This window comes from Siniperca chuatsi, linkage group LG10 (assembly GCF_020085105.1).
Source record: "Siniperca chuatsi isolate FFG_IHB_CAS linkage group LG10, ASM2008510v1, whole genome shotgun sequence".
Classification (NCBI taxonomy): domain Eukaryota; kingdom Metazoa; phylum Chordata; class Actinopteri; order Centrarchiformes; family Sinipercidae; genus Siniperca; species Siniperca chuatsi.
Genome location: NC_058051.1, coordinates 13,267,775 through 13,280,691, shown reverse-complemented (window position 1 = coordinate 13,280,691; position 12,917 = coordinate 13,267,775). Strand labels below are relative to the sequence as shown.

Genomic DNA, 12,917 nt, shown 5'->3' with positions numbered 1-12,917 from the left:
ATTAAGTAGGTCCAGTGCTGTTAGGCAAAGCTTGTAGGGAGGAGCTCCTTAGAGCTGTCAGTCATTTTCCAGAGTCAGATAAATCATGCAGCTTAGTTCAGCAATGGCTTTGGGCTCGACTTTGAATTAAAATGTCTGCAGTGGGAATATTGGTTGAAATCAAATCCACATTGCCAGCTCAGTACTGCAAGACTGCATGTCTGAAAACAATAATGAAATACTCCACATCATAAAGACCTTGTATATTTGTAATGGCGTGGTATCAGAACTGGATACAAATTCCATAATGGGCTCTTTATGGATCAGGTCTATATTTTTCCACTGATGTCCTTTCATGTCTTTTAGATCACATCCAGAATCTACACTTCCGGATCATTATTGTTTGGGCTGGGCTGTATTTTTATTTGATGAGTGCTGCTCTCTGGACAAGTGCCTGGTTCTACTCAGAGATCTGTGCGGCGGCTTTGACATGCAGTCCTGCTCATTGCTTACAGATGGGCAGTCTGACATGGAGCTGTAATAGCTTCCAGATGACGAGGGCACAGTATATATTTTAAGACATATTTTAACCCTGCAAGCCTTCATGGTGAACTAGATGATGAGAATACACAAAGACAAGACTAACACAGGGGTGATTGTAAAATAATTGTAGTATAATATATGAAGGTAGTATGACATATGAAGAATTTGTAGTTTAAGTTGACTATCACACATTGTGTAATATTCAAACAGGATGTAAGAAACAATTTTAACAAGCATCTTATATTTTGGATTCCATCCATGGCATCTACAGGCTGTCTTAGTTTAGAGAAGGTTGAATCATTCAGATGCAACAGCTTTGTTTACATTTTCATCTTGCCTGCCAACATTTTGTAAGGCCACAATCTTGACAGCATTACATACAGGGGCACTTTGAAATGCTAGGTGAAACCGATATCTAAATAACAACCAAGTGCATGTAATAAAAACAAAATGTAAGCCCACATGATCCCCTACCCTAATTATGGAAACTTAACAAAGATTGGCTTACTTTTTCTCAAAACCCACTCCAGCATTTATTCTCTTCCACTCCAAAACCATCTGATCATGCAGTCAAGTGGAGAAGACTGACATCATGTTATAATTCATTTCAAATACATGATGATGTCTGGAAAAACTTTACATAGTATTCATCATTTATCATACTTTTCTGTACTGCCTGCATCCTTACAAGCTGCAGCTAACAACTGGATAGATGATTCAGTTGACAAACATGTTTTTACATTTTTAAACCAGCTTTGTAGCCACTCATGAAAACTTTGTGTTGTGATATTTTTGTTGCACTACACAACCTAAAGGAACCCACTTTTTCCTAAAAGCTGCGAGTTACAGCTGGTGGTGAACATTGCAGAAAAATTATATATGGCATCTTGAAATTACATTATTCTCACTGCTGCTTCTCTAACCATGGCCATTTATCTATTTATAAACCCACAAAAGATTAGAGTCTGTAACAGCTGCACTAAGCTGTGCTTCTCTCCAGTATGCTGGTGTGGAGAGGTCCGTGCTTGTACTGTTGAAGAGATCTACTCTACTGTACCGGATATACTTTTTTTTTTTTTTTTTTTTTTTTTTTACAAATATCAATATTTGATATCCTTGGTCAGTGTCTTTAAAATATATAACAGTAAAACATATTTTAGAATATATTAACTGCTAAAAAGCTTGAAAAACCCACTGCATACTACCTGCTCAGTGGAGCATTTAACAGCTGAAGAGACAGATAATTCCCAGTAGCTGCTGAAGAACAAAACAGATCTAAAAAGAGAGTGAATACTGGACATAGATTCATCAGGTGGACAGAAACAGTGGTAAAAAAAATCAGTTATCGCAGGTTTAAGGATGACCAATAAATGCTTGCTCAGTACAATACACTCATGGGTTTTGCTGCTACATCTCTACTTGGTCTGGTATGATCAGTAGCTTATGGTGGCTAATGTTAGCTAATATAGCAAAGTATCGGCCATATTTGAATGGAACTCTATATAAAACTAGTAATGTAAAAATGGGTTTATCACGTATTCTCAGTTGATGCTTGCACACTAAATGTGTACCACAAACTGTGTAACACACTGAAAGCCAGTGCTGTGTGTGTGTGTTTTCCCATTTTACAGTTGTTTGGCTTGAAATCCATGGAAGTGTTATAGACTTGGAAGTGGATGGCATTCAGATTTGTTTTAGTGTTGTGCTCAGTATCTGCATCACGCTTTGGTGCAATGACCGTCACTGTAAAGAGAAAGTGTATCTGTGCATCACCTCTGAGTTCCTGTTTGTTTTTATGGCCTTTTGAAATCCATACACCATGCAGCGCTCTCCACTTTGCTGCTCAGTGTATATGATGATAATGATGCATATATTTAGACGGCTGTGATTGGACACTTTTATACTCTCCCATACTGTTACCTGGTTTTATTGTCTAATTTTCATGTCTTAAAGTCTGTCGGTCTTTGCGTCCACGCCCGTCCTTCTTTTTGTTATCAACCCTCTTCTCTCTACTTCACTCCACCTCTCCTACTCCTTTTATCAGCTCTCTCTACATCAACTCTCTTTTCCTTTGCATCTCACACTCTCCAACCTTCTCTTACTCTCTCCCGCTTCCTCATTCTCCCTCCCTCTCTCTATCTCTCTCTCTCTCTCTGCTGTTTTGATAGTGACACAGTTATCAGGCTGTCAATTCTAATCTTGTCTTGCCAGTGCAGTGCTGTCCATTCAGAATTACAGCTACCCCCTCCTCCCTGTCTCTCTCCCCCCATCCACCACCCCTTCTATCTCGTTCTCTCTCTCTCTCTCTCTCTCTCTCTCTCTCTCTCTCTCTCTCTCTCTCTCAGACAACAGAAACGCTGATGGGATGAACAAGCTAAGGCTGACACTTCAGTCTTTTGCTTGTACACTAGAAAGCTGTGTACAAAATATATTTAGACTCTACTGGGCACGGTGGTCTTACCTAGCTAGCAACAGCCATGTGCTGTTTTTGGCTGTCTCTACACTGTGGTCTTTAAAATATAGGCTAGCAGAAGTGAAAAGGCTTTGTTTTTTTTTCAACATCAGTGGTGATCTGCTCTATTAATGAACAGTGTGTCATCTTGGGTGGAGAAAAGCAGTATCCAAAAACTAAAGAGAAAATTACATTTTATATCTTCTGGTCTGGACCAAAACGTGTACGTAGCACTAAGTATCAAAAACTGTCATGTACCGAAAACTGGCAGCGAATATTTGCTCAGATTCACAATCTTCGTTACTTTCTCTTTGATTAGAAAGTTGCTGGTTTAAATCAAAACATTGCTAATTTTAGACAAAATTGTATTTAGGCAGTGTTCTTGTGTGGCTGCTTGTGTTCAGACAACATTTAATATTTGAGAAGTTTGGATTCCTTTGTTAACTGAAAAAAGGGTTGTTGTTTTTTTTAAATTGAAAAAAGCCATTGTATCAACACTAGTATAGCTATGGTATTTATGTCCCTACAAGTACACGGTCTGTAAATGGTCCTTTGAAACATTTTTTCCTGTTGTGTCGCCCTTTGCACATCTTTTCTATCAGATGGAAATGTTAGGATTAGCCTGTTAATGCATCTTCATTGCCAGTTTTTACCCAAAACACGTCTCTGGTTTGGCTTGCAAGTGACAGTTAAAGTAGAAGGAGAGCAGGAGAAGCAGAAGAGGACAACGACCTAAAGCAGACCTCTGCACATGCTCGCTGCAGTTTATGTTATTGGTGTGACCACACAGAATCTACCTCACCCTGCCGACTCATCTGGCACTCAGTATTATAATTGAAATAGTGAATATTAGTTATGGCCTGTTCCTCTGTGACTTGGAAGCTAAAGGGATTTTTCTAGATTCAAATATATTTTTTGATGGCTTGAACTTTGAAAAATATAGGGAACTGGGTATTTCAAATTTGGAGAAAATTCCTATAAGCAACGCAGCTTGCACATTGTGATCCAGTACTTTTCCTATTACTGTGGATGTCTGGCCAAACGTAGACCAAATTACATCTTGTCACATCACGATATCTCCAGGACAACTACAGTGGTGCAAGAACGCAGATAAATGTCCAACCGTCTAAAATACGAATGGTAAACGTCAGGATCCTACTTTACAAACTCACCATTTTGCTACAGTCACACAGGGAGAAATCCATCGTAGAAGAGGACTAGATACCAATCTCTCCACTGACAGTATCAGAAAATAGACCAGAATGCAGTGCAGCCACAAGATGTTGCGCTATGAATAAAGGATGTGACTCTACCTTTTTCTCAAGTGACAACAACATTTGTCATAATCATTACTGTTCTCTACACCTGAATGAGAGAACCGAGGAAAATAAGCTTGATCTTGTATAGTGGATACGTGGTGGATATTTGTTTATCCACTCTAAATAACTTGTAAAGCCAGCAAGTAAAACCACTCTGATGAAAATGCTTGTGATTAAGGGAAAGAGGAAGAAACAAAGGTAACTGTAATTGTAAAACACAATTTGACCTAGAAATTAGTAAATTAAAAAAATGACTTGATATAAACAGTAAAACTTTAGAAATTCAAGATAAAGGATCTCGAAAAGATTATTTTTCTTTTTAGTGTGACGAATGCTAGAATTATTACGCATACTGTAGATATATACATTTTGTCTGTCTGCTTCTTGAAACTACATGGCTTTGTAGTTTTCTCTTATTAGATGTTTGGGATATGAGTGTGACAGCCAGCAATTCACTTTTTGCTCTTGTTTCTTGTTAGCCCAGAAATAGATTGTACACAAGTTTAATATTCTAATGTAAATGTTTCTTGGCAATATTTTTTTTTAAGATTAAAAGAAAAGATATAATCATCCTAAAATACATTATTATGACTTTTTTAATTGGCCTTTGTGCAGTGAAGAGGGAAAATGAAAACAAATTAAAGATCCCAGATTGATTCTGTACCTAACAAAGTATCTAAATGTGGATTTGTCCTGTAACGCTATTACTATATAGTGTAGTGAGTTTTGGTTTATTCTACTCTTCTTAGAGGTATGTTGAGCCATCTTCATTCATTTTTCATCTGTATTCTTTTCAGTCTTTCCGTTTCATTGATAATTCATCTTCCTCTCTCGGCCTCCTATAGGTTCATAAACATGAATCTCGTACAATAAGAGAGGAAAATAAATAAAGAAATTAAAGAATATGAACCTTGTTCTCCTGGTTGATTGCATGTAGCTGCAAGTTGTTGAGTGTCATCGCTCTTTCCTCTGTGTGAATACATGTACATTTTCCTAGAGATTATTTAGCCTTCTTTTTTTCTATTTTGTCATTCCATTAGCTCTACCTTCAGTTTATTCTATTTTCACTTCAAAGGCTTGGGTGGAACAGATGTCGTTTCAAATGCCTGTCTTCTGCCTCATTGCCTAAAAGTGAGGGATGATTATTTTTTAATGAAACCAGGCGTACTCACACACACACACAAAAAAAGAATATTACCTGTAAGCTGTGAAATAGACAAGCAATACTTTAACATCACCCTGAATGAGAACATCCATTAATTTCCGCACACCACAAAAGCCATTTTGAAGTTTTTCTTTAGCTGCCAAATGTGCTCCTGGACCTTGAATTTTGATTAGTTAATTTCATGCTGTGTGGAATACAGTGAGTTGTTTGGCTGCAAATGCTTTGCCGAAACAATACAATTTTCAAAGGCAGTCATTTCCTGCTTTCCAATTGACAGTTAAAGGGGAAAACATTGCTGTTGCTTAATCCAGTGATAAGTATGCATTAGATGGATGTGAACGTCTTTAAATGTCCTCAAGTTGCTGTTTGATACTCGCGCAGGGACAAATCTTTTTTATGGTTTGTTCTCCCCCCTGCAGAGTTTTAACACTGAAACCCAGGATCAGTGGATCATGAAAGAAAACTTTCAAAGCTGTTTAATATGTCTAAAATGCAACCTGATGAAATAGGAACCTTGGCTTGGAGATGGGCTTTCTTTGCCAAAAAAATAAAAAAGACTTCACTCTCACTTCACTCAAAGCCCCTAACAACATTTGAGTAACTCTCCATGACCCCTCAACCGTAAATAGTGCACATAAACATCCTTCATTTGACATAATACCAATGTATATCATTATATATTCAGCATGTCATTATATCTTCTGTTATATTGATGGAAATTGGATTGTTTTTTCCTGCCTTCATAGCAACCAAGAAATCAGGTTAACTGATGTTCCACTGATACTAATGGCAACATCAAGCCATCACTTCTTCCTCGCCATCCTCCCTCAGCTGCACCTCTTCTCTCTCTTTCTCCTTATCTTTCTCTCTCTCACTCCCGACTCCCTTCCTCTCCTTCTCTCTCCCGTGCTTGATGTGTTCTCTCCTCAGCAAAGAAGGCAATTTCCATATAGAATCACAACCAGGATCAGGTGACCTGGATTTGACTCCCCGTCAAAGCCCTGCACGGAAAATGAAAATGTATTCATGTGTGTTGGATTGAGTACATCACACAGATGTGAGCAGTTTTTGCCTCCTGAAAATGGAGTTAGATTGCAGTGTATTATTGTTGACAAACCAACTGGGTACATCCTATGAAAAATATAGATTTAATCCTATTTTTTTTATGGTTTCAGAAAGTGGAATTTAATTTGTTGTGATCTACATGAAGACAAAATGAGAATGAGACAAAATAAAGATTGAAAGAAAATCAGAAAACATCCATGAATTCAGGGATTTAACAACTGATAAAGTAGTACCAATGTGAAACCAAGTGGAACTGCTACCAATGAGATTTTAATTAGCCCAAGCCTCTCTCTCCCCTATCCCATGTTTGTCCAGTTTCTCCTGAACCACACCTCCCTACCCCCCTCCAACACCCCAGAGGCTAACATGTCTCACTGACGTCCTGTTAGTCTTCATTCGCCCATGTCCGTAAATTGATCTGTTTTCTCTTCTCAGAACAAGCCGCGGCTGCTTTTCACAGAACTACTGCTTTCACCCTCTGTCCAATGTTTATTAAATGTTATGCTAAGCGTCATGTGCACAGTGGTTAATGCTGAAGTTTTTAAATATATATATATTAAACCTTGAGAAAATCTAGAGTATCGTGTCCAGTCAATGCATCATGCCCATAAATACACGGCATACTGAAAGACTCCTTAAGCTTCTTTCTGTAGTAGCTGCAGCAAAAGCGTTATTTTCATCAACTGATTTATGACCAGCAATGTCTTTGTCTCGTTTTCTCTCGTCTGTCCCTCCCTCTCCATCCCTCTTGCTGCCTCCAGATAAGCAGTGAGAAGCGGGCCTCAGCAGAAATGATGAAGCCCAAACCCAAACCTCAAAAGAAGAAAAAGAAGAAGGACCCCAATGAGCCACAGAAACCTGTGTCGGCCTATGCGCTCTTCTTCAGAGACACCCAGGCGGCCATCAAGGGCCAAAACCCCAACGCCACCTTCGGGGACGTCTCCAAGATTGTGGCCTCCATGTGGGACAGCCTAGGAGAGGAACAGAAGCAGGTACAAAAATGTGCAAGTCTGGTGGATGGGGAAACACAGGAATCTCTAACAGATACATTGAACATTGTTGCAAAATTGATGAAAAGAAGAGACTGTTTTGTATAGTAATGTATGTAAACTTTTACATATATTTTCTATGCTTACACAGGGAGTGACACACAAAGGAATACGTGCACATGTACATACACATACATTGACACAAACACAGACACATATACAGTCACATGCACACATTCTGGTCCAACCAGTAGATGGCATGTCTGCTGCAGCAGGCGAGCAGCCTTTCCCTGGCATTATGTGCTGTGTAATTACCAGAACATTGCTGTGAGATACAGTTCACCTTAATGAGCTAGTTCTTCTCTTTCTAAAGATAATCCATCCGTTTATCCCCACTCCCCTGACTCTCATAAAAATGATTTTCTTTCTAAATTTAATTCTAGCAAAAGGAAGGGGAAGGATGGGGGAGTATTCTGTGCAACTGCAGCTGTAAAACAGTTTGAGACTAACCAAGTTGGACATTTTACAGGCAAGAAATGGTCAATATGGGAAAAATATAAAAGTACCTGGGGAGATATGTTATGCAGTGGGAGTGTAAATACACTCATACCCACGTGCTAGTGCACCTCTGCAAAAGCAAACAATCAGATATGAATACACAACCAGTGTAGTGTCCAACAAAACTAAAAAGGATTTCCAAAAATATAGTGGAATAATTGAATCATTTTCTTTGCCAAAACAAAACTCCCACAAAGCTCCAGGCCCAGGTATGGTCCACACTTCCTGTGTCCCTCCAGCCTCAATAGCTGATGCCTAAACACCATGCATCTTCATTGGCCCTCTGACAAGCATGGATGTGTGAAGTTCTCATTTCCACTCTCTTTATTTATATCGCTCGCCTGCTATTTTGATCCTGCCTAGAATACAGAATTAGTGATCCCCCCCTCAATATCGTCTCGTCCTTGGATTTAGCTGAAGGGCATCTCGGCTATCCAGGAAGAGTAGTCTATTGTTTTTGTTGCTATTTAGCGTCATCTCCAGCTCAGCAGTAATAAGTAGGAAATGCTAATGATGACAGAGTTATAGGAGGTCATGATGTTTTGTCTTATGGGTATTCAACTCCAAGAGAAACCAGACTTGTTAGCTTCTTTTGCTATTAGCAATTCTCTTGGGATGAAGACGGTTTACTTTTAAGAGAGGATACTGTGTAAAGACAATGTTCTAGCATAATGATGTGTATTTATAGGCACCATATTTTCCAAACTGTTTCTTTTTGGTGTGGCACATCAGTTCTGTGTCATGTACATCAAGCACACATTAATAGGACTGGGTATTGAAGCTCTGTGCTTTTTTGGTACTGATTAAATGTGTCCATAGCACCAACTATCGAAAACCGTCAAGTGTAATTACTTATTCGTTGATATTTCCTGATTTAAATCAAAATTTTGCCAGTTTTACACTATTTCATTCAGGCAAAGTTCTTGTACAGCTGCTTGTGTTTAGACAACATTTAACATTTGAGATATTTGGATTCCTTTTGCTAAATGAAAGAAGGGTTTGGTAGATAAAATATATTTATATTTCTCAGAGTAAGGTATTGATAAAATAATTCATACTGGTATGAGTACCAGTGCTCGCATTGGCACTAGTATAAAAAATTTCAATACCCAGCCCTACATAACAAACACAAAGCATAAATACTTTGGTTTTCTACTGACAAACATGCTTCTCTCTCCTTTTTGTTTTGCATAAAAGACGTGATTTTGCCTATAGCCATTATAGCTAATAGCCCTATTTTCAGACACTCTGCTACACCCTACACAGACAATACCTGCGTTCAAGAACACACATCCATATGCACTCATAAACCCACATTCTTTATGCAAACACACCAAATTCATTCAAACACAGCAGCTGCAGTTAGTTGTATGAAAACAGAGGTTCGTACATCACTGTAACAATATGGAAGGTAGTTTCAAACAAAGCTCATACATAGGCGCATCCTAATGTGCCAAATGACAACAACCATTCTGGTGTATCACTAATGTCAGTATGCTGATAGGAGTGTTATTGTGGAGCTAAAAGGAGAGAGAGAGAGAGAGAGAGAGAAGTTACAGTTCATTTCTCTAGGTGGATTGGAATGGAAATAATGTGTTGCTACAATAGTGGGAGACACATTGAGATGAGTTTTAGTGCTGTGATGAGGAAATAGAGGTGTTCTGTACCATTGGCTCTGATGGAAAGGGAAACATTAAGGATCTCTGTGTGTGTGTGTGTGTGTGTGTGTGTGTGTGTGTGTGTGTGTGTGTGTGTGTGTGTGTGTGTGTTTACGAAAGTGTTAAGATAAAAAGCGTGTGTGTGTGTGTATTGACAGACAGACATGTGTGTCTACACATTTATGAGCATGTCAACTTCTCCTCTCACCCAATGCCTCTTGTTTTGATTTTTTTTTTTTCCACAGGCATACAAGAGGAAAACCGAGGCGGCTAAGAAAGAGTACCTGAAAGCCTTGGCCGCGTACCGTGCCAGTCTGGTTTCCAAGGTAACGCTTATGACACAGGCCCTGGCTAAGACTGATGATGGATTGGATGGAAAATCCCTGCTAATGGGCTGGGCGGGGCTTCCTTGGGATGAGGTGGTGGTGGTGGTGGAGAGGGTGGGGGCATCTGATGCAAAAAGAGCAGGCCATATTTGGAACAATACCTGATTTCCATAGGGTGCAGATGTTGGGGGTTGGGGATTGTAGTTGGTATGGTGATATAGTTGGGGGAAGGGTCAGCCAATTGGAGTGCACAAGCATATGGCCATAACATCTATTTCGAATGGAGGATAGAAAATGATTGCTGTCTCATGTGCTATACACGATATCAGGTTTAAGTCTGTTTTATATGTAATTTTAGAAAATACAAACCCTAAATTTATCTTACACTGACAGACACCTGTGTCATGCATTAGATCATCGATTTCCTCCATCTAATCATCTACAACAGGAAGTACAAATTAACGCAAGCAATCACAGGCTTTGCTGCGGTTTCCACCTCTGACACCTTCCTGCTAATTCAGATCTATGACATCCCTTTTGCCCAGTGAATGATGGCGTCTTGTATACACCAGCATAGTAGCACGGGGAATAAAGAAAGGCAAGGAGGAGGGCTGTGGATTGCATTGTTTAGTGCCTTCTTGTATTAACAACACACAATGTAGTGTTGGGAAGATTCCTTTTGTCATTCCATTTGTTCTGCAGGCAAACAGCCTCATTTCTCTGGCTGGTCTCCTGCATATATGTGTGTGCGTGTGAGTGTGATTGTGTGTCCCTCCCCTTTTCCCATCTATCTGTCAAGGTGTCTATTGATCATTACCTCGGCCCAAGCTCTATTCATACAAATGGGCTCCATTACCTTCTAATCAACACTGATGGCTGGAGATGAGCTATCTGACAGCTCATCATAGGGGCCTGGAGAGGGTGGGGAGGGGTGGAGGTGGGGTATTTTGTGGGTGCTGCACCTACTCAGAGTGATACTAACCAAAATGAGAAAGGTCAAGTTTTGGTGATTTTGGTGGAGTTTGGTGTTTTCCTTTAAAGCACTGCATGCCTTTTCAACCTCGACCCTGTTTCCCCGTCTGTCAGCCTGTCTACATATGTGTGAAGTAGTGCGAAATATATAGTGAATGCTGTCAAGCCAAGGATAGACTGAAATTAAATATATACAGTCTCATTACACAGTGATCATCAATATGCTGAAAAAGATTTGCTGTTAGACGCTTTGAGCGTCAACTGAGACTTTGGACAGAATCGACCAGGAAAGGAAGGCAATGGGAAAAGGTTTAAGGGGAAAGTCTGGTATTTGTCAACCTGGGTGTTATTCACAAATATCTGTCAATTATGACTATTCGTCATGATAACATTTCACTCACCACCTCTGCTGTAGAGATTTGGGAAATGCAGACTCCTAAAAAACCTACAGTAAATTTAACATAATCTTACAGGAATAGTCAAACGTTTTGGGAAATACACTTGAAACCACTCTCATGTCTGTCAGTTTAATATGAAGCTGAAGCCAAGAGACGCTTAGCTTAGCATAAAACTGGAAACAAGGGGAAACAGCTAGCCTGGCTCTGTAAATATTCTCATCTAACCCTCAGCAAGAAAGAGAATAAGCGTATTTCCCAAACTATTCCTTTAAAACCTTGACTGTGAGTCCTACAAAAAGTAAAGACAGAAAGTAGTCCCCTGGAAATCCCTGCAACTGTTGTAGCAAACAGCATAGCATAGCAATACACTTCCTTTTCAACTTGGCTGACTTACCTGCCATATAATAAGACCCAGGTTGACAAATAACAGAATCTCCCTTTAAGACACAGATCAGGGCAAAAAGGAGAGAGGAGATGTTGTGATCACAGCTTGTTGAATGATGATTGATGTGTTATTGTGACGTGTTGAGGGTTTCAGGTTCCAAAGACTTAGTTATCTTATTAAAATTCTGTTTTATTCATCCACAGACATACAATGACCCTGAACCAAAAAGTGCCCAGCAGACCAACCAGACCTCCCACCTGATGCCCTCAAAGCAGCCCCTGTACAGTGTGCCCCCCCAGCCCTCCTCACCCTACCTGGGCCCACCGGGCTCCTTCCCCCTGTCGGACCTCCAGAGCTACGCCGGGCCACCCCGCCACACCCTGGCCCAGACCCTCAGCCAATCCCAGATGCTGCCGCCCAGCATGAGTGCCTCTCCCCCAGCTCCCTTCCAGATGAGCCCACCTCTGCACCCCCACGCCCAGCTCTCCCTGCATCAGAGCTCCCTGCTCAACCAGCCAATCCGCATGCAGCAGTCGCAGCCAATCATCTCACACCAAATGGGGCTCCAGGCGCCACTGCATTCCCCTCCTCTCAGCCAACAGGTTGGTTTGGCCATTATTAAAATCTGTGAAACATGAAATATGATGAAACACATACGTACATCTTCTAAAGCTCCTCATATAATCACCTTTTAAAAATGTGTGCAGAATGTACAGATATTATCACCTGTAATCACATGACTAATTATTTTAAATTATTGATAATTACTGTTATATATTTATTACACTTAAAAAAAGTTAATATTTCACAGACCCTCGGGCAGTATTGCTTCTCTGGCTATGATACAGCCATTGGATGTCATCCAATGTTTTTATCAGTTACTCCTATTTTACAAAGGGGAAATTCGATCTCATTGTATTGTATAACAGACCTCAATCACACTTTTAGCAGGTAGTTGTCATGTCGGTGTAAGAAGTGTGATTTTGAGATCCATTTTCACCAAGAAATGAGAGTAAATGGTGAGAGAGAAAAAAAGTGGTATTCCTGTTCCCCATTCACTAAGCTCAGGAGCAACTGATAAAGACCACTGACAACATTTGGCCTCAAA

The 12,917-nt window shown here is 40.0% G+C and overlaps 1 protein-coding gene across 1 annotated transcript in view; it reads left to right on the top strand.

The window, feature by feature from the left end:
- Positions 1-12,917, top strand: part of LOC122882962 (thymocyte selection-associated high mobility group box protein TOX-like) — a 77,598-nt gene that overhangs the window by 61,863 nt on the left and 2,818 nt on the right. The window contains 3 exon segments of the mRNA XM_044210963.1: positions 7,285-7,515; positions 9,974-10,054; positions 12,013-12,411. Of these exon segments, the coding sequence (XP_044066898.1) occupies positions 7,285-7,515; positions 9,974-10,054; positions 12,013-12,411 (711 nt within the window).